Source organism: Bombina bombina, chromosome 6, assembly GCF_027579735.1.
Source record: "Bombina bombina isolate aBomBom1 chromosome 6, aBomBom1.pri, whole genome shotgun sequence".
Taxonomy (NCBI): domain Eukaryota; kingdom Metazoa; phylum Chordata; class Amphibia; order Anura; family Bombinatoridae; genus Bombina; species Bombina bombina.
Genome location: NC_069504.1, coordinates 260,567,244 through 260,590,234, shown reverse-complemented (window position 1 = coordinate 260,590,234; position 22,991 = coordinate 260,567,244). Strand labels below are relative to the sequence as shown.

Here is a 22,991-nt window from a genome sequence, read left to right as displayed (position 1 = left end):
CGAAGATATCTCAATTAATATCTTTAAAACCGATTGTTCGACACTCTCTAACATGGTGGACAGATCACCATCGTTTAATTCAGGGGGCTTCTTTTGTGCTTCCGACTTGGACTGTAATTTCAACAGATGCAAGTCTCACAGGTTGGGGAGCTGTGTGGGGATCTCTGACGGCACAAGGAGTTTGGGAATCTCAGGAGGTGAGATTACCGATCAATATTTTGGAACTCCGTGCAATTTTCAGAGCTCTTCAGTTTTGGCCTCTTCTGAAGAGAGAATCGTTCATTTGTTTTCAGACAGACAATGTCACAACTGTGGCATACATCAATCATCAAGGAGGGACTCACAGTCCTCTGGCTATGAAAGAAGTATCTCGAATTTTGGTTTGGGCGGAATCCAGCTCCTGTCTAATCTCTGCGGTTCATATCCCAGGTGTAGACAATTGGGAAGCGGATTATCTCAGTCGCCAAACGTTGCATCCGGGCGAATGGTCTCTTCACCCAGAGGTATTTCTTCAGATTGTTCAAATGTGGGAACTTCCAGAAATAGATCTGATGGCGTCCCATCTAAACAAGAAACTTCCCAGGTATCTGTCCAGATCCCGGGATCCTCAGGCGGAGGCAGTGGATGCATTATCACTTCCTTGGAAGTATCATCCTGCCTATATCTTTCCGCCTCTAGTTCTTCTTCCAAGAGTAATCTCCAAGATTCTGAAGGAATGCTCGTTTGTTCTGCTGGTAGCTCCGGCATGGCCTCACAGGTTTTGGTATGCGGATCTTGTCCGGATGGCCTCTTGCCAACCGTGGACTCTTCCGTTAAGACCAGACCTTCTGTCACAAGGTCCTTTTTTCCATCAGGATCTGAAATCCTTAAATTTAAAGGTATGGAGATTGAACGCTTGATTCTTGGTCAAAGAGGTTTCTCTGACTCTGTGATTAATACTATGTTACAGGCTCGTAAATCTGTATCTCGAGAGATATATTATAGAGTCTGGAAGACTTATATTTCTTGGTGTCTTTCTCATCATTTTTCCTGGCATTCTTTTAGAATACAGAGAATTTTACAGTTTCTTCAGGATGGTTTAGATAAGGGTTTGTCCGCAAGTTCTTTGAAAGGACAAATCTCTGTTCTTTCTGTTCTTTTTCACAGAAAGATTGCTATTCTTCCTGATATTCATTGTTTTGTACAAGCTTTGGTTCGTATAAAACCTGTCATTAAGTCAATTTCTCCTCCTTGGAGTTTGAATTTGGTTCTGGGAGCTCTTCAAGGTCCTCCGTTTGAACCTATGCATTCATTGGACATTAAATTACTTTCTTGGAAAGTTTTGTTCCTTTTGGCCATCTCTTCTTCCAGAAGAGTTTCTGAATTATCTGCTCTTTCTTGTGAGTCTCCTTTTCTGATTTTTCATCAGGATAAGGCGGTGTTGCGAACTTCTTTTGAATTTTTACCTAAAGTTGTGAATTCCAACAACATTAGTAGAGAAATTGTGGTTCCTTCATTATGTCCTAATCCTAAGAATTCTAAGGAGAAATCGTTGCATTCTTTGGATGTTGTTAGAGCTTTGAAATATTATGTTGAAGCTACGAAATCTTTTCGTAAGACTTCTAGTCTATTTGTTATCTTTTCCGGTTCTAGAAAAGGCCAGAAAGCTTCTGCCATTTCTTTGGCATCTTGGTTGAAATCTTTAATTCATCTTGCCTATGTTGAGTCGGGTAAAACTCCGCCTCAGAGAATTACAGCTCATTCTACTAGGTCAGTTTCTACTTCCTGGGCGTTTAGGAATGAAGCTTCGGTTGACCAGATCTGCAAAGCAGCAACTTGGTCCTCTTTGCATACTTTTACTAAATTCTACCATTTTGATGTATTTTCTTCTTCTGAAGCAGTTTTTGGTAGAAAAGTACTTCAGGCAGCGGTTTCAGTTTGAATCTTCTGCTTATGTTTTTCGTTAAACTTTATTTTGGGTGTGGATTATTTTCAGCAGGAATTGGCTGTCTTTATTTTATCCCTCCCTCTCTAGTGACTCTTGTGTGGAAAGATCCACATCTTGGGTAGTCATTATCCCATACGTCACTAGCTCATGGACTCTTGCTAATTACATGAAAGAAAACATAATTTATGTAAGAACTTACCTGATAAATTCATTTCTTTCATATTAGCAAGAGTCCATGAGGCCCGCCCTTTTTTTGTGGTGGTTATGATTTTGTATAAAGCACAATTATTCCAATTCCTTATTTTATATGCTTTCGCACTTTTTTATCACCCCACTTCTTGGCTATTCGTTAAACTGAATTGTGGGTGTGGTGAGGGGTGTATTTATAGGCATTTTGAGGTTTGGGAAACTTTGCCCCTCCTGGTAGGAATGTATATCCCATACGTCACTAGCTCATGGACTCTTGCTAATATGAAAGAAATGAATTTATCAGGTAAGTTCTTACATAAATTATGTTTTTTCTGTGTCTTCCTACGGATGGCAGCGTGTTACTAGACTCAGATGTTTCTTCTTTGAGTTTGCTGCTTGTTATTTCTGTTTACTCAGTCTGAGTTCTGACATTTGAGGACTTTGTCTTCAGCTGTCTTTTTCGGTGCTGTTGCACAATGTTTGGGAGATATTTCTTCTTGATGATACCTGGTTGTTCCTTGTGGGTTGGGTGTCATCTCCCTTTGTTCTCAGGATCCTTTTGGGTCTCTGTGGACTTGGGTTGTGGTTTTTCAGGCCTGGTGCCCTCAGAATAGGCCGCCTATTGTATCCTCCCGTTTTTGCATTCAGTGTACTATAGCTTGGGTATTTTCCCAAATGTAATGAATGCAGCTATGGACTCTTTCCATTTATGAAGAAAAACTTAAATTATGCTTACCTGATAATTTTCTTTTCTTCAGATGGAAAGAGTCCCCACCCGTAATTTTTCTGTGGAGCGTCTCTTATTTTCTTTTTAATGACACGATGAGTCCACGGATCATCTTAATTACTATTGGGATATTCACCTCCTGGTCAGCAGGAGGCGGCAAAGAGCACCACAGCACAAGCTGTTAAATATCACCTCCCTTCCCTCTCAGCCCAGTCATTCTCTTTGCCTAAGTTTGTGTAAGAAGTGGTAAAGTTAGGTGTTAGAAGAGATTCTTCAATCAAGAGTTTATTATTTTTAAAGTAGTACAAGATTGTGCTGCTTTGTCCTGGGGTGTAGCCGTAGTCCATATCGGTCTCTTCAGTAGAGCAGTGGTGGCTTTAGAGCAATGGGAACTTGTGGGACATAATACTCACTGCACCTCCCATATATTGATGCTGCCCTTATGCTGAAAACCTGCAGGATATTTACTCAGGAATTTATTTTAGTTCTTAGGTCCATGTGAGGGAGAGGACCTCTCAAACCTGGAAGCTGCCTTGCCGTCAGGCAGCACATGAGGTAAGTGCTGGCTTTATTTCTGGGGGACATAATAAACTCAGGAAAAGGTTGGGCACTTTATTATTTGGAACAGACCTCATAGTTGTATGACTCAGACTCTCCTAGGGGCATAAGGGACACTTTGACAGCTCAGTCGCAGGCACTGGGGCTGGTTTAATTAATGGGGTGGTTCCACATCTCCTAGTGTTTTTTTTAACTTAAATAACCGACCGGGAGATTCTTTTGTGACACGCCCAAGATGGGAGGTCCTCCAGGACGCAACAAGTATTTGCACTCCCTTTTCTTCGCTCTTTCCGCTGTATAGTAGCAAGTATACTATGCGATCAGTTGTCCGTTTACTGCCCAACATAGCTAAATGGCCTTTCAACGGAGACTGATTATGCATCTCTATGCTAGCTGCTTGTTCATTCCGGAGCCACTTTACAGCGGAGACTGACTGTGGGGATCATTTGGCTCCTGCTCAGAGGAGGTAGGCACCTCAGCAAGTTGTTGCTGAGGTGTAGGGGTGTCTGCAACATTATTTTAGTGGGTTATGCCTCTCTAGACTAACTATATTTGGTTTCCTCATGAGGCAAGGTTACCTAATTAATGTTTTGGAACTCTGTGCAATGTTTAAGGCCCTTCAGATTTGACCTCTGTTGGAAAGGGAGTCTCATCTGAGTTAACAGTCAGACAATGTTACATCAGGGGGGAAACTCATATTTCCTTATCCATGAGGGAAGTATATTAAATGATTTCCTGGGCAGTGGACAATTGTCTATTCTCTGCAATACATATTCCAGGGGTGATCAATTGGAAGGCGGATTTTCTCAGTCATCAATCCCTTCTTCCCGGGGAAAGGTCTCTTCATCTGGTTGTTTTCCCTTCCCATGTACTTTGCGGGGACCAGGGATCCTCAGGTGGAGTTTGAGAATGCTCTAGGAACTTCATGGTCATTTCATCTAGCTTATATATTTCCCCTCTGGTTCTTCTTCCAAGGGTAACTGCTAGGGTTAGACAAGAGGGGTCATCTTTAATACTGATTGCTCCAGCCTGGACTCGCAGGATTTGGTTTGCAGATTTGGTTCAGATGTCCAGTTGGCCTCCATGTCCTCTTCCTCTGCGTCAAGATCTTCTATCTTAAGTTCCACTTCTCAAATCTTGAAGATTGACAGGCATGTAGATTTAACAGTTAATTGTTAGAGGGGTTTTTCTGATTGTGAGACTTTGATTTAGGCTCATAAACCTAAAAATCTATCATAAGGTTTGGAAGGCTTTTATTTCTTGGTGTTCGGGTCATGGTTTTTCCTGGCATTCCTTTAGAATTACTAGGATATTGCACTTTTTTCAGGATGGTTTGCATAAGGGTCTTTCAGTTAGTTTGCTTAGAGGTCAGATTTCTGCTCTTTCAGTTCTGTTTCATAGGAAGCTAATCTTCCTGATATTCAGTGTTTTTTTGTTTTTTAGGCTTTGGTCAGTATTAAGCCAGTTGTAAAGATGATTTAGCCTCCCCGGGGCCTTAATCTGGTTATGAAGATTTTGCAGGCTCCTCCATTTGAGCCCATGCATAAGGTGGATATAAAGCTTTCTCCAACATTGGTGTGTCCGGTCCACGGCGTCATCCATAACTTGTGGGAATATTCTCTTCCCCAACAGGAAATGGCAAAGAGCACAGCAAAAGCTGTCCATATAGTCCCTCCTAGGCTCCGCCCACCCTAGTCATTCTCTTTGCCTCTGAACAAGCAGCATCTCCACGGAGATGGTGAAGAGTATGTGGTGTTTAGTTGTAGTTTTTTATTCTACTATCAAGAGTTTATTTTAAAATAGTGCTGGTATGTACTATTTACTCTGAAACAGAAAAAGATGAAGAATTCTGTTTGTGAGAGGAATATGATTTTAGCAGCAGTAACTAAAATCGTTTGCTGTTTCCACATAGGACTGTTGAGATGAAATAACTTCAGTTGGGGGAAACAGTTGGCAGACTTTTCTGCTTAAGGTATGACTAGCCATATTTCTAACAAGACTGAGTAATGCTGGAAGGCTGTCATTTTCCCCATCATGGGGACCGGTAAGCCATTTTCTTAGTCTCAAACAGAATAAAGGGCTTAATATGGGCTATAAAACTGGTAGACACTTTTATGGGCTAGATCGATTGCTTTATTTGGGCATTTTATACAGCTTGATATTGAAATTCACACTTTATAACTTTGGGGAACGTTTTTTTACGTCAGGCACTGGTTTAGACACCTTCCCAGTCAGGAAGGGCCTTCTATGTAGTAGGCAGAGCCTCATTTTCGCGCCATTACTGCACAGTTACTTTTGAGAGCAGGACATGCAGCTGCATGTGTGTGGGTGTGGAAGTAGTTGAAAAGGTTCCTAGAAGGCTTCATTTGGTATCGTATACCCCCCTGGGTTTGGTAAAGTCGCAGCAAAGGCTGTAGCTGGGACTGTAGAGGGGTTAAAAGTGTAAACGGCTCCGGTTTCTTCATTTTAAGGGTTAAAGGTCTGAAACTTGGGGTGCAATGCTTTGAATGCTTTGAATGCTTTAAGACACTGTGGTGAAAATTTGGTTAAAATTGAACAATTCCTTCATAGTTTTTCACATATTCAGTAAAAAAGTGTGCCCTGTTTAAAATTTAAAGAGTCAGTAACTGTTTTGTTTTAAAACGGTTTTTGTATTTTATTGACAAGTTTAAGCCTGTTTAACATGTCTGTGCCATCAGATAAAATATGTTCTGTATGTATGGAAGCCAATGTGTCTCCCCCTTCAAAATTGTGTGATAATTGTGCCATAGCGTCCAAACAAAGTAAGGACAGTACTGCCACAGATAGTAAAGTTGCCCAAGATGATTCATCAGATGAAGGGAGTAGACATAGTTCTACATCATCTCCTTCTGTGTCTACACCAGTTTTGCCCACGCAGGAGACCCCTAGTTCTTCTAGCGCACCAATGCTTGTTACTATGCAACAATTGACGGCAGTAATGGATAACTCCATAGCAAGTATTTTATCCAAAATGCCTGCATTTCAGAGAAAGCGCGATTGCTCTGTTTTAAACACTGTAGAGCAGGAGGGCGCTGATGATAATTGCTCTGTCATACCCTCACACCAATCTGAAGTGGCCATGAGGGAGGTTTTGTCAGATGGGGAAATTTCTGATTCAGGTAGAATTTCTCAACAGGCAGAACCTGATGTTGTGACATTTAAATTTAAATTAGAGCATCTCCGCGCACTGCTTAAGGAGGTGCTATCTACTCTGGATGATTGTGACAACCTGGTCATTCCAGAAAAATTGTGCAAGATGGACAAGTTCCTAGAGGTTCCGGTGCACCCCAACGCTTTTCCTATACCCAAGCGGGTGGCGGACATAGTGAATAAGGAGTGGGAGAAGCCCGGCATACCTTTTGTCCCCCCTCCTATATTTAAGAAATTATTTCCTATGGTCGACCCCAGAAAGGACTTATGGCAGACAGTCCCTAAGGTCGAGGGGGCAGTTTCTAAACTAGCTAAGCGCACTACTATTCCTATCGAGGATAATTGTGCTTTCAAAGATCCTATGGATAAAAAATTGGAGGGTTTGCTTAAAAAGATTTTTGTACAGCAAGGTTACCTCCTGCAACCTATTTCATGCATTATTCCTGTCACTACAGCAGCGTGGTTCTGGTTCGAGTAACTAGAAAAGTCGCTCAGTAGAGAGACTCCGTATGAGGAGGTTATGGACAGAATTCACGCACTTAAGTTAGCTAATTCCTTTATTTTAGATGCCGCTTTGCAGTTAGCTAGATTAGCGGCGAAAAATTCAGGGTTTGCAATTGTGGCGCGCAGAGCGCTCTGGCTAAAGTCTTGGTCAGCGGATGTATCTTCCAAGACAAAATTGCTTAATATCCCTTTCAAGGGTAAAACCCTTTTTGGGCCAGAATTGAAAGAGATTATCTCAGACATCACTGGGGGTAAGGGCCATGCCCTCCCACAAGATAGGCCTTTCAAGGCCAAGAATAAGTCTAATTTTCGTTCCTTTCGCAATTTCAGGAACGGACCGGCCTCCAACTCTGCAGCCTCTAGACAAGAGGGTAATGCTTCACAAACCAAACCAGCTTGGAAACCGATGCAAGGCTGGAGCAAGGGTAAGCAGGCCAAGAAGCCTGCTGCTGCTACCAAAACAGCATGAAGGAGTAGCCCCCGATCCGGGACCGGATCTAGTAGGGGGCAGACTCTCTCTCTTCGCTCAGGCTTGGGCAAGAGATGTTCAGGATCCCTGGGCACTAGAAATAGTTTCTCAGGGTTATCTTCTGGAATTCAAGGAACTACCCCCAAGGGGAAGGTTCCACATGTCTCACTTATCTTCAAACCAAATAAAGAGACAGGCATTCTTACATTGTGTAGAAGACCTGTTAAAAATGGGAGTGATACACCCAGTTCCAACTGTGGAACAAGGAATGGGGTTTTACTCAAATCTGTTTGTAGTTCCCAAAAAAGAGGGAACTTTCAGACCAATTCTGGATTTAAAGATTCTAAACAAATTTCTCAGAGTGCCATCGTTCAAAATGGAAACTATTCGAACGATTTTACCTTCAATCCAGGAGGGTCAATTTATGACTACTGTGGATCTAAAGGATGCGTATCTACATATTCCTATCCACAAAGATCATCATCAGTTCCTAAGGTTCGCCTTTCTGGGCAAACATTACCAGTTTGTGGCTCTTCCATTCGGGCTAGCCACTGCTCCAAGGATTTTCACAAAGGTACCCTTCTAGCGGTTCTAAGACCAAGGGGCATTGCAGTGGCACCTTACTTGGACGACATTCTGATACAAGCGTCTCTTTCAAAGGCAAAGGCTCACACAGACATCGTTCTGGCCTTTCTCAGATCTCACGGGTGGAAGGTGAACATAGAAAAGAGTTCCCTGTCTCCGTCGACAAGAGTTCCTTTCTTGGGGACAATAATAGATTCTTTAGAAATGAAGATTTTCCTGACAGATGTCAGAAAGTCAAAACTTCTAAACGCTTATCAAGTTCTTCACTCTGTTCCACGACCTTCCATATCTCAGTGCATGGAAGTAGTAGAGTTGATGGTTGCAGCAATGGACATAGTTCCTTTTGCGCAAATTCATCTAAGACCATTACATCTGTGCATGCTGAAACAGTGGAATGGGGACTATACAGACTTTTCTCCAGTGATTCAAGTAGAAACTTGTCTCCAGTGATTCAAGTAGATCAGAAGACCAGAGACTCACTCCGTTGGTGGCTAACCCAGGATCACCTGTCCCAGGGAATGAGCTTCCGCAGACCAGAGTGGGTCATCGTCACGACCGACGCCAGTCTAGTGGGCTGGGGCTCCCTGAAACCTCAGGGTCTATGGTCTCGGGAAGAGTCTCTTCTCCCGATAAACATTCTGGAACTGAGAGCGATATTCAATACTCTCAGGGCTTGGCCTCAACTAGCAAAGGCCAGATTCATAAGATTCCAATCAGACAACATGATGACTGTTGCTTACATCAACCATCAGGAGGGAACAAGGAGTTCCCTGGCGATGAGAGAAGTGACCAAAATCATAAAATGGGCGGAGGATCACTCCTGCCACCTATCTGCGATCCACATCCCAGGAGTGGAAAACTGGGAGGCGGATTATCTGAGTCGTCAGACATTCCATCCGGGGGAGTGGTAACTCCACCCGGAGATATTTGCCCAGTTGACTCAATTATGGGGCATTCCAGACATGGATCTGATGGCGTCTCGTCAGAACTTCAAGGTTCCTTGCTACGGGTCCAGATCCAGGGATCCCAAGGCGACTCTAGTGGATGCATTAGTAGCGCGTTGGGCCTTCAACCTAGCTTATGTGTTTCCACCGTTTCCTCTCATTCCCTGGCTGGTAGCCAGGATCAAACAGGAGAGGGCCTTGGTGATCTTGATAGCTCCTGCGTGGCTACGCAGAACTTGGTATGCAGACCTGGTGAATATGTCATCGGCTCCACCATGGAAGCTACCTTTGAGACAGGATCTTCTTGTACAGGGTCCATTCGAACATCCAAATCTAGTTTCCCTCCAGCTGACTGCTTGGAAATTGAACGCTTGATTTTATCTAAGCGTGGGTTTTCGGATTCTGTGATAGATACTCTGGTACAAGCCAGAAAACCTGTAACTAGAAACATTTACCATAAAATATGGAAAAGATATATCTGTTGGTGTGAATCCAAGGGATTCTCATGGAGTAAGATCAAAATTCCTAGGATCCTTTCTTTTCTTCAAGAAGGTTTGGATAAGGGATTATCAGCGAGTTCTCTAAAGGGACAGATTTCTGCTTTATCTGTCTTGTTACACAAACGACTGGCAGCTGTGCCAGATGTTCAAGCTTTTGTTCAGGCTTTGGTCAGGATCAAGCCTGTTTACAGACCTTTGACTCCTCCCTGGAGTCTGAATTTAGTTCTTTCAGTTCTTCAAGGGGTTCCGTTTGAACCTCTACATTCCATAGATATCAAGATGTTATCTTGGAAAGTTCTGTTTTTGGTTGCTATTTCTTCTGCTAGAAGAGTTTCTGAGTTATCTGCTCTGCAGTGTAATCCGCCCTATCTGGTGTTCCATTCAGATAAGGTTGTTTTGCGTACTAAACCTGGTTTCCTTCCAAAGGTTGTTTCCAACAAGAATATTAACCAGGAAATAGTTGTGCCTTCTTTGTGTCCGAATCCAGTTTCAAAGAAGGAACGTTTGTTACACAATTTAGATGTAGTTCGTGTTTTAAAGTTCTATTTAGAAGCAACAAAGGATTTCAGACAAACGTCTTCTCTGTTTGTCGTTTATTCTGGCAAGAGGAGAGGTCAAAAAGCTACTGCTACCTCTCTTTCCTTTTTGGCTGAAAAGCATCATCCGATTGGCTTATGAGACTGCCGGACGGCAGCCTCCCGAACGCATCACAGCTCACTCTACTAGGGCTGTGGCTTCCACATGGGCCTTCAAGAACGAGTCTTCTGTTGATCAGATATGTAAGGCAGCGACTTGGTCTTCCCTGCACACTTTTGCCAAATTCTACAAATTTGATACTTTTGCTTCTTCGGAGGCTATTTTTGGGAGAAAGGTTTTGCAAGCCGTGGTGCCTTCCGTTTAGGTAACCTGATTGGCTCCCTCCCTTCATCCGTGTCCTAAAGCTTTGGTATTGGTTCCCACAAGTTATGGATGACGCCGTGGACCGGACACACCAATGTTGGAGAAAACAGAATTTATGCTTACCTGATAAATTACTTTCTCCAACGGTGTGTCCGTTCCACGGCCCGCCCTGGTTTTTTAATCAGGTTTGATGAATTTCTTTCTTTAACTACAGTCACCACGGCACCCTATGGTTTCTCCTGTTTTTCTCCTGTCCGTCGGTCGAATGACTGGGGTGGGCGGAGCCTAGGAGGGACTATATGGACAGCTTTTGCTGTGCTCTTTGCCATTTCCTGTTGGGGAAGAGAATATTCCCACAAGTTATGGATGACGCCGTGGACCGGACACACCGTTGGAGAAAGTAATTTATCAGGTAAGCATAAATTCTGTTTTTATCTTGGAAGGTTTTGTTTCTTTTGGCTATTTCTTATCTCCTTACATCATTTTTCATTGGGATAAGGCAGTTTTGTGAACAAAGTTTGATTTTCTTCCTAAAGCGTTGTCTTCAAATAGATTACTGCCCATTCTATCAGATAAGTTGCCACATCTTGGACTTTTAAAAATGAGACCTGCATCAAATTTGCATGGCAGTTACTTGGTCCTCTTTGCATACTTTTACTAAATTCTACCATTTAAAAAAAATAATCTTTTTGCTTCTTCTGAAGCAGGTTTTGGTAGTAAAGTCCTTCAGCCTGTATTATTTGTTGTAGTTTTTGTTAGGTTGCTTTTTGCTTTCTTTTCATGTTTTGCTAACTAAACAGGATTATATATCATGCGTGTCCCGCCCTGGTTACTCTTTGACTTCATTGCTTGGGTATTAGTTTCCCAGAAGTAATGGATTGTGGATTCATTTATGCTTACCTGATAAATTTAATTTCTTTCATGGTGGCAAGAGTCCACGAGACCCCACCCTATTACTTTTCCTACCTTTTTTGCTTGGCTATACGTTAGACTAGTTTCTAGTAAAGTGGGAGGGGTTTGAAAATCTTTGTCTCCACCTAGTGACCAGGAAGAGTAATTCCCAGGAGTAATGGGTTATGGACTCTCACCACCATGAAATCAATTTATCAGGTAAACTATATATATATATATATATATATATATATATATATATATATATATATATATATATATATATATATATATATATATATATATATTTATTTATTTTAGGGATAGATAAATATGTATGAACATGGATTTAACACAGTCAAGTGATGCTCATGTGATACTCTCAAGTATGGATATGGTTAAGAGCCCATCAGAAGAAGGCATCCCTTCTTTTTTAAGCTCAAGGGAGCAGGGTCCTGTCTTCCTTCTTTCCTGGCTTTGTCTTTATTGTGCCCTGAACAAAACTGTATCTGTTTGGTGCAATACAGTGATAGTAATATTTATATCCATGTGTTCCAGTAACCAGCTACATCCTTCTCATTTGAAACAGCATGGGTGTTCCTACAGTGCTTCATATATATATATATATATATATACTGTATATATATATATGTATATATATATATATATATATATATATATATATATATACATACACACACACACACACACACACACACACACACACACACACACACACACACACACACACACACACACACACACACACACACACACACACACACACACACATATATATATATATATATATATATATATATATATATATATATATATATATTGAATCCACCTGGTCTTCATTTGGATAAAAAAAAAAGATTTGGTTTCTTTATCAGTGTTTGATATACTGTTCTCTTAGAAAAATGAACCTTTTCAGCTCTCAGAAATACTTGTCCTCAGATTGCTTGATTAAGCTCCTTTGACATGCTTACAAAAGGTGTTTTAACTTCTGTCCTCCTTAAAATGCCCTAACAGAGCACTTGCTAGAACACTACTAGGTCCATATTAATATTCAGTGTTAAGATACAACTCAGATGTCTGCTAGTATGTTACAGATTACATTTAATATATAGTGTTACAGTTTTGAAAATGGGGGGATAGTCATATAAATACCAATATTACAAAGGTTTAAAAAAGATTAAAAATTGACTTGTCTCAGTTTTAAATAATGTATTCTTGAATTCTAAGTACGTATTACAACATTATAAAACAACTGGTAAAGGTGGACATTTGGAACATACTGTATATGAATACATAATATGTATGTAAGTGCATACATCATTTTTTCATGGAGTATATGTCTGAGGTGCTTGCCAGTATACGGAGTGGAAACATTAAAATCCTTTGTGTCAATACAATAATTAATTTCCAAAATTGTAATCATGTCGAGGGTCTAAGATCAGAGCCTGCCAAAAAAAGTTTTAACAAGAATGTTAATTTTAACTTAATGCTTGCAAAAGGAAAAGCAATCCATTGCTGGGACTGAATTGGTTGCCTTGTCTGTTACTGGTAAGTTGGGCTCCCCCTGCTGTCCAAGAAGGCACAACACCACAGCAAATGGCTTTTTTTTTGTACTGTCTGTCTTTTCTTTCTCTCTCTGTTTTTCCCAAAGAGCAACCAGGAGCAATCAGATTAATTTCCGTCACCTTAAAGTTAATAAGAAAACTTAATGTAGTGCAGGGTCATACCTCAATTTGTGCTTAAACTTCAAGAAGATCCTTTGTTTTTTACCTTCCTGTCCAAAACATAAAACCTTTCCCATGTGTTATTGACTTTCCTTGTACATATATTTGTCTCTTTGTCACAGTTGTAATAAACTTCAGAATATGTGATCTGTCTGATGCCTTTTAATTACATATCAATGATCCAATTAAAAAGGATTTTGGTGGTCTTCTCTTTTTTAGGTATTTTTGCATTTAAATGTGTCCGTGCTGAAGAGTTGTTTAATATGCTTCAAGAGATCATGCAGAATAACAGTATCAGTGTTGTAGAAGAACCTGTAGTTGAAAGAAATCCTCAGACTGACCTGGATGTTCCAAGAACTCCACGCACTCCCACTAGTAAGTTGTTTTTTTTTTGTTTTTTTAAACATTGTGTAAGCTCCTGGCTTTCTATTTTTTATGTGTTTCACCGGTTTGCCTTTGTTTTCTTAGGAACATTTTATATATTAATAGCATTTACTTTATCATGAGTTTTTAGAGCCTTCTTGGTTTTATTTAGATTGCATCCTTTAATTGGTAATTAACACAACAAAAATCCAAATGATAGGCTAGCAGATATTTTTTTTTCGCTTAAAGAATTAAATGGAGGCCTTGTGTTAAGAGCTCATATCAAGCTCCAGAAACATTTACAATGGTGCTGGGATTTGTGAGCACTACTAAGCCCCTTTTTCCTACATTGGCCCCAGTAGCTGTTTTAAAGGACACATTTAAAGGGACATGAAACCCAATTTTTTTTCTTTTCTTCATAAATGGAGAGAGTCCACAGCTGCATTCATTACTTTTAGGAAAAATAAGAACCTGGCCACCAGGAGGAGGCACAGACACCCCAGCCAAAGGCTTAAATACTCCTCCCACTTCCCTCATCCCCCAGTCATTCTTTGCCTTTCGTCCCAGGAGGTTGGCAGAGAAGTGTCAGAAGTTTGTTTTCATCTCTTATGGAGGGTTGTACTCTTTGACATGGGACGGGAGTTTTAAGTAATCCTGTCAGTCTCTCAGTGAGGGCTTGGATGAAAGTCCGGAGATGCAGGAAGAGTCTTTCTGCGAAACCATCCTGACTCATTTTAACAATTCCACAAGCAATTGACGTTGTCTAACTTCGCTGCCTGCTTTCTTCTCTCAAGTCCATGGCAGAGGCGAGGCTACTATCCGTGACACATGAAGGGCAATGTTCCTGTTCCAGGGTGTAGATTCCGGTAAGATCGTTTCATTTTACTTCTTCATGAATGTACTGTAACTCATTTGTTCCTGCGAACTCACATGAAAAATACAGGGTCTCAGTGGGACTCCTTTAGTATCTTGGAATCAAGGGTTAATATCTCCTTGAACAGGGTTTTTTTTTCATCATGTTTATGTGATTCAATCTACTTATCTGCTTATCTGTAATGTTAACTGGGCTCGTGGCCTTGGAACATAACGGCATGTTGAAGTGACGTAACTTTTTTTTTTTTGACTGTACGGTTCACCTTGTGACCGGGCGTATTTACGTTCTGGTCTCCCATTTCCACATTCCTGACTGTGTGTTAGTGTCTGGTTCATAGGAGGTGGTGAGCGCCCCAGCCATTGTGGGTGTCAGGTGCTGTTTAATTTGTTTTATATGTATATATAGTCTTTTTCTTTCATGTAATTAACAAGAGTCCATGAGCTAGTGACGTATGGGATATACATTCCTACCAGGAGGGGCAAAGTTTCCCAAACCTTAAAATGCCTATAAATACACCCCTCACCACACCCACAAATCAGTTTTACAAACTTTGCCTCCAAGGGAGGTGGTGAAGTAAGTTTGTGCTAGATTCTACGTTGATATGCGCTCCGCAGCAAGTTGGAGCCCGGTTTTCCTCTCAGCGTGCAGTGAATGTCAGAGGGATGTGAAGAGAGTATTGCCTATTGAATGCAGTGATCTCCTTCTACGGGATCTATTTCATAAGGTTCTCTGTTATCGGTCGTAGAGATTCATCTCTTACCTCCCTTTTCAGATCGACGATATACTCTTATATTTACCATTTCCTCTACTGATTCTCGTTTCAGTACTGGTTTGGCTTTCTACAAACATGTAGATGAGTGTCCTGGGGTAAGTAAGTCTTATTTTCTGTGACACTCTAAGCTATGGTTGGGCACTTTATTTATAAAGTTCTAAATATATGTATTCAAACATTTATTTGCCTTGACTCAGAATGTTCAACTTTCCTTATTTCCAGACAGTCAGTTTCATATTTGGGATTATGCTTTAAATTATTATATTTTTTCTTACCTCAAAAATTTGATTTTTTTCCCTGTGGGCTGTTAGGCTCGCGGGGGCTGAAAATGCTTCATTTTATTGCGTCATTCTTGGCGCGGACTTTTTTGGCGCAAAAATTCTTTTCCGTTTCCGGCGTCATACGTGTCGCCGGAAGTTGCGTCATTTTTGACGTTATTTTGCGCCAAAGATGTCGGCGTTCCGGATGTGGCGTCATTTTTTGGCGCCAAAAGCATTTAGGCGCCAAATAATGTGGGCGTCTTATTTGGCGCCAAAAAATATGGGCGTCGCTTTTGTCTCCACATTATTTCAGTCTCATTTTTCATTTGCTTCTGGTTGCTAGAAGCTTGATGTTTGGCATTTTTTTCCCATTCCTGAAACTGTCTTATAAGGAATTTGATCTATTTTGCTTTATATGTTGTTTTTTCTCTTACATATTGCAAGATGTCTCATGTTGCATCTGAGCCAGAAGATACTACAGGAAAACCACTGCCTGCTGGATCTACCAAAGCTAAGTGTATCTGCTGTAAATTTTTGGTAGCTATTCCTCCAGCTGTTGTTTGTAATAATTGTCATGACAAACTTGTTAAAGCAGATAATATTTCCTTTAGTGATGTACCATTGCCTGTTGCAGTTCCCTCAACATCTAAGGTGCAGAATGTTCCTGATAACATAAGAGATTTTGTTTCTGAATCCATAAAGAAGGCTTTGTCTGTTATTTCTCCTTCTAGTAAACGTAAAAAGTCTTTTAAATCTTCTCTCTCTACAGATGAATTTTTAAATGAACACCATCATTCTGATTCTTTGGACTCTTCTGGTTCAGAGGATTCTATCTCAGAGATTGATGCTGATAAATCTTCATATTTATTTAAGATGGAATTTATTCGCTCTTTACTTAAAGAAGTACTAATTGCTTTAGAAATAGAGGATTCTAGTCCTCTTGATACTAATTCTATACGTTTGGATAAGGTTTTTAAAGCTCCTGCGGTTATTCCAGAAGTCTTTCCTGTTCCTAATGCTATTTCTGCAGTAATTTCTAAGGAATGGGATAAATTGGGTAATTCATTTACTCCTTCTAAACGTTTTAAGCAATTATATCCTGTTCCGCCTGACAGGTTAGAATTTTGGGACAAAATCCCTAAAGTTGATGGGGCTATTTCTACCCTTGCTAAACGTACTACCATTCCTACGTCAGATGGTACCTCGTTTAAGGATCCTTTAGATAGAAAAATTGAATCTTTTCTAAGAAAAGCTTATCTATGTTCAGGTAATCTTCTTAGACCTGCTATATCATTGGCTGATGTTGCTGCAGCTTCAACTTTTTGGTTGGAAACTCTAGCGCAACAAGTAACAAATCGTGATTCTCATGATATTATTATTCTTCTCCAGCATGCTAATAATTTCATCTGTGATGCCATTTTTGATATTATTAGAGTTGATGTTAGGTTTATGTCTCTGGCTATCTTAGCCAGAAGAGCTTTATGGCTTAAGACCTGGAATGCTGATATGGCTTCTAAATCAACTCTACTTTCCATTTCTTTCCAGGGAAACAAATTATTTGGTTCTCAGTTGGATTCTATTATTTCAACTGTTACTGGTGGGAAAGGAACTTTTTTACCACAGGATAAAAAGTCTAAAGGTAAAAACAGGGCTAACAATCGTTTTCGTTCCTTTCGTTTCAACAAAGAACAAAAGCCTGATCCTTCGTCCTCAGGAGCAGTTTCAGTTTGGAAACCATCTCCAGTCTGGAATAAATCCAAGCCTGCTAGAAAGGCAAAGCCTGCTTCTAAGTTCACATGAAGGTACGGCCCTCATTCCAGTTCAGCTGGTAGGGGGCAGGTTACGTTTTTTCAAAGAAATTTGGATCAATTCTGTTCACAATCTTTGGATTCAGAACATTGTTTCAGAAGGGTACAGAATTGGTTTCAAGATGAGACCTCCTGCAAAGAGATTTTTTCTTTCCCATGTCCCAGTAGATCCAGTGAAAGCTCAAGCATTTCTGAATTGTGTTTCAGATCTAGAGTTGGCTGGAGTAATTATGCCAGTTCCAGTTCCGGAACAGGGGATGGGGTTTTATTCAAATCTCTTCATTGTACCAAAGAAGGAGAATTCCTTCAGACCAGTACTGGATCTAAAATTATTGAATCGTTATGTAAGGATACCAACGTTCAAGATGGTAACTGTAAGGACTATATTGCCTTTTGTTCAGCAAGGGAATTATATGTCCACAATAGATTTACAGGATGCATATCTGCATATTCCGATTCATCCAGATCATTATCAGTTCCTGAGATTCTCTTTTCTAGACAAGCATTACCAATTTGTGGCTCTACCGTTTGGCCTTGCTACAGCTCCAAGAATTTTCACAAAGATTCTCGGTGCCCTTCTGTCTGTAATCAGAGAACAGGGTATTGTGGTATTTCCTTATTTGGACGATATCTTGGTACTTGCTCAGTCTTTACATTTAGCAGAGTCTCATACGAATCGACTTGTGTTGTTTCTTCAAGATCATGGTTGGAGGATCAATTTACCAAAAAGTTCTTTGATTCCTCAAACAAGGGTAACCTTTCTGGGTTTCCAGATAGATTCAGTGTCCATGACTCTGTCTTTAACAGACAAGAGACGTCTAAAATTGATTACAGCCTGTCGAAACCTTCAGTCTCAATCATTCCCTTCGGTAGCCTTATGCATGGAAATTCTAGGTCTTATGACTGCTGCATCGGACGCGATCCCCTTTGCTCGTTTTCACATGCGACCTCTTCAGCTCTGTATGCTGAACCAATGGTGCAGGGATTACACGAAGATATATCAATTAATATCTTTAAAACCGATTGTTCGGCACTCTCTAACGTGGTGGACAGATCACCTTCGTTTAATTCAGGGGGCTTCTTTTGTTCTTCCGACCTGGACTGTAATTTCAACAGATGCAAGTCTCATAGGTTGGGGAGCTGTGTGGGGATCTCTGACGGCACAAGGAGTTTGGGAATCTCAGGAGGTGAGATTACCGATCAATATCTTGGAACTCCGTGCAGTTTTCAGAGCTCTTCAGTTTTGGCCTCTTCTGAAGAGAGAATCGTTCATTTGTTTTCAGACAGACAATGTCACAACTGTGGCATACATCAATCATCAAGGAGGGACTCACAGTCCTCTGGCTATGAAAGAAGTATCTCGAATTTTGGTTTGGGCAGAATCCAGCTCCTGTCTAATCTCTGCGGTTCATATCCCAGGTGTAGACAATTGGGAAGCGGATTATCTCAGTCGCCAAACGTTGCATCCGGGCGAATGGTCTCTTCACCCAGAGGTATTTCTTCAGATTGTTCAAATGTGGGGGCTCCCAGAGATAGATCTGATGGCCTCTCATCTAAACAAGAAACTTCCCAGGTATCTGTCCAGATCCCGGGATCCTCAGGCGGAGGCAGTGGATGCATTATCACTTCCTTGGAAGTATCATCCTGCCTATATCTTTCCGCCTCTAGTTCTTCTTCCAAGAGTAATCTCCAAGATTCTGAGGGAATGCTCGTTTGTTCTGCTAATAGCTCCGGCATGGCCTCACAGGTTTTGGTATGCGGATCTTGTCCGGATGGCATCTTGCCAACCATGGACTCTTCCGTTAAGACCAGACCTTCTGTCACAAGGTCCTTTTTTCCATCCGGATCTGAAATCCTTAAATTTAAAGGTATGGAGATTGAACGCTTGATTCTTGGTCATAGAGGTTTCTCTGACTCCGTGATTAATACTATGTTACAGGCTCGTAAATCTGTATCTCGAGAGATATATTATAGAGTCTGGAAGACTTATATTTCTTGGTGTGTTTCTCATCATTTTTCTTGGCATTCTTTTAGAATACCGAGAATTTTACAGTTTCTTCAGGATGGTTTAGATAAGGGTTTGTCCGCAAGTTCTTTGAAAGGACAAATCTCCGCTCTTTCTGTTCTTTTTCACAGAAAGATTGCTATTCTTCCTGATATTCATTGTTTTGTACAAGCTTTGGTTCGTATAAAACCTGTCATTAAGTCAATTTCTCCTCCTTGGAGTTTGAATTTGGTTCTGGGAGCTCTTCAAGCTCCTCCGTTTGAACCTATGCATTCATTGGACATTAAATTACTTTCTTGGAAAGTTTTGTTCCTTTTGGCCATCTCTTCTGCTAGAAGAGTTTCTGAATTATCTGCTCTTTCGTGTGAGTCTCCTTTTCTGATTTTTCATCAGGATAAGGCGGTGTTGCGAACTTCTTTTGAATTTTTACCTAAAGTTGTGAATTCCAACAACATTAGTAGAGAAATTGTGGTTCCTTCATTATGTCCTAATCCTAAGAATTCTAAGGAGAAATCATTGCATTCTTTGGATGTTGTTAGAGCTTTGAAATATTATGTTGAAGCTACGAAATCTTTCCGTAAGACTTCTAGTCTATTTGTTATCTTTTCCGGTTCTAGGAAAGGCCAGAAAGCTTCTGCCATTTCTTTGGCATCTTGGTTGAAATCTTTAATTCATCTTGCCTATGTTGAGTCGGGTAAAATTCCGCCTCAGAGAATTACAGCTCATTCTACTAGGTCAGTATCTACTTCCTGGGCGTTTAGGAATGAAGCTTCGGTTGACCAGATCTGCAAAGCAGCAACTTGGTCCTCTTTGCATACTTTTACTAAATTCTACCATTTTGATGTGTTTTCTTCTTCTGAAGCAGTTTTTGGTAGAAAAGTTCTTCAGGCAGCGGTTTCAGTTTGAATCTTCTGCTTATGTTTTTTGTTAAACTTTATTTTGGGTGTGGATTATTTTCAGCAGGAATTGGCTGTCTTTATTTTATCCCTCCCTCTCTAGTGACTCTTGTGTGGAAAGATCCACATCTTGGGTAGTCATTATCCCATACGTCACTAGCTCATGGACTCTTGTTAATTACATGAAAGAAAACATAATTTATGTAAGAACTTACCTGATAAATTCATTTCTTTCATATTAACAAGAGTCCATGAGGCCCACCCTTTTTTGTGGTGGTTATGATTTTTTTGTATAAAGCACAATTATTCCAATTCCTTATTTTATATGCTTCGCACTTTTTTTCTTATCACCCCACTTCTTGGCTATTCGTTAAACTGATTTGTGGGTGTGGTGAGGGGTGTATTTATAGGCATTTTAAGGTTTGGGAAACTTTGCCCCTCCTGGTAGGAATGTATATCCCATACGTCACTAGCTCATGGACTCTTGTTAATATGAAAGAAATGAATTTATCAGGTAAGTTCTTACATAAATTATGTTTTTTGGTATCTTTTATCCATTTATGGAGGATACTGATGTTGAGATTGTTCAACTTTCTGATTCAGATTCTTCGTCCTGTGAATTGGCCCCATTGACTCAGGTCAGTCAGTAATGTTCTTTAGGCCGTCCTAGAGCACCTTGATTCTCAGGCTCTGGGCCATCCGCCTCAGGGGGCCCTGTCCTCCAGGAGGCGAGTTCCCTACCGCTTCCTACTACTACACATGCGGGTAACCCAGGTTATGCGTTTTCCTCCTCGGAGGGTGGATTGTTCCCCCAGAGGTTGTGGCACATTTTCACTTTTACATACTTTTGGTGCTTGCGCGTCTACAAAGTCTGGATGTTTATTTGCAATTGAACTCGTGCCCGATTGCCCCAGGTCTCTCGGCCACTGGAGGGCATGTGCAGTTCCGGAGTGTTGTGCCTTTCGTTACAGGCGGGCTCGCCTTTGTGTTTTACGTTTTTGAGCTGTTTAGGGATGCTATCCTTCTCGGGTACAGGACTCATCAGTCTCCTCCTTTAAATGGCTCACCTCGTTAGACATGGGGGGATGATGAAGTAATCTCCTTTAAGTCTTGTTATCGGGATCCTTCCCACTTTTGTTGGAAGAACAGGGTTTCCGTTTGGCGGGTCCTGCGGATCTTTCTGTTCTTCCTGGGCGTTAACCCTCGGGTTGCCTGTTTATTTTATTTTATACGGTTAGGATGAATTTTCTTTTCTTTTTCATACTGTTTCCTGCAGGAACTTAAAAAGCTTTGGGATCGATACTCTCTGTTTGCTTCTACAGAAGTTGTTCGGGACACTTTAGTCCCATGTTTGTCTGTTTTCTTCCTCCCTCTCTGAGGGTGGATTTAGCCAGCTTGGCAGTTATGACCCTAGTTGCAGGCTGGTCCTGTCTGGGTTTAGATCTTCTATCTCGCGGCTTATTCAGACACGTGGCACCTATTATTATGCCTTGCTGGAAAGGTTGGGGTGCCAAGTGCTCTTAACATTATTTATGCTATTTGTTTTAATAGTTTCAGCTAAGCATTCTCAAGAGGACTTGCGGGTCCGTGCGGCTCTCGGGATTGTTTTGGTCCTAAATAGCCATCGCTCTGGTGACTGGGTCTGGGAATTTTGCTGCGTCACTCTCAGTTGTTTGTGATACCATCGTAACCTAGAGTATTCCTTCCCACGTGGTGGGAAATTTTAGAGGGTTTAGCGCCTCTTTACGCCGGCGGGGCGGTGTTGCTTTAGGAAATTGCCCTTTGTGGACTTGTTCTTTTAGTGGTTCTCTTCTTCATTGAGACCTCTTGGATTGTCCGTTTCTCCTTGGGCTGGTTCGCCTTCGGGGGACTTGGATTCCCTTCGGGAGTTGGTTGTTTTGTTTTGGGACATTGGACAGTGGGGTCCTTCTGGGCTCCGGTTAGGGGTCCTTTCCTGGTGTTGGACATGCCCTGCATCTCTTTCTTGGGTTAGAAGAGGTCCTAGTGGTTTTCCACTCACATGGTTTAGGTACTGCCATCCAGGTGGCATCCAAACTCAGGTTTTACTGAGTTTTTTTGAATCTGAGGTGATGTGGAGGTTTGATGTTGCTCTGTTCGGGTGACTTGTTCTCACTGTTCCCCTGGTGTCTGGAGCTTGTGGCTAGCTGGACAGCTTGCTCAGCATACTAATGCTCTGTGGCTACTCTGTACTGTTGCAACAGAGGGTTGCTAGTTCCACCCCGGCGAGGTCTACTCAGCCTTTTCTCCTTCCTTTAAAGTACAATCATGCCTGTTAGCTCTTTGGAGTGTTGGGCTCCTGTGAGTGGTGGTCTCTTCCCTTTGGGTCAGAACTTGCAAGGGCGTCTTGCTCTTGTTATCCGGGTTGTTCTGGATTTTTCCCTGGGAGGTCTGTTTTTGATATCAGACGAGGGATTTGTGTTCCTGGAAGATTGTTTAATCTAAACATTTGTGGGACCCGGTCTTCTTGTGCTGATCTTCCGATGGTCGAGGGTTTTACTCAGCGTTTTCTCTTTGCTCCCGCTGTTTGATGTTACCGGACCTTATGATCCTAGGACTGGCCTGGGGGTTCCAGTTTCTGGGGTATTTGGGCTTAGCCCTTGTTCTGGCTGTTCTGTTTTACAACTTGGCCAGATTTACTGAGAGCCGGGGCTCCTTAAACCTTGACTTGTACCGGACGATACGATACGGTCCCCTTGGGACAGCCAACTATTGTGACCTATTGGTGGGTTTTCCTGCCTAGCAAACGGAAGGTTTGCGGTTGCTCAGCTGTCACTTTGCGCCTGCTGTGTGTGCTAGCATGATGGTGTTTTAGGGGGCTCTTCCGTGTTAGTCAGTGACATGGCCTTGTGTCCTCTCAGTTCTTTCTATGATTTCCTGTCTTA

General features: G+C 41.4%; 1 protein-coding gene across 1 annotated transcript in view; it reads left to right on the top strand.

Moving 5' to 3' along the window:
• The window catches only part of FRS2 (fibroblast growth factor receptor substrate 2), a gene marked incomplete in the record, with an annotated part of 308,264 nt that overhangs the window by 213,916 nt on the left and 71,357 nt on the right, over nt 1–22,991 (top strand). Inside the window, 1 exon segment of the mRNA XM_053716808.1 lies at nt 13,330–13,485. Coding sequence (XP_053572783.1) covers nt 13,330–13,485 — 156 coding nt within the window.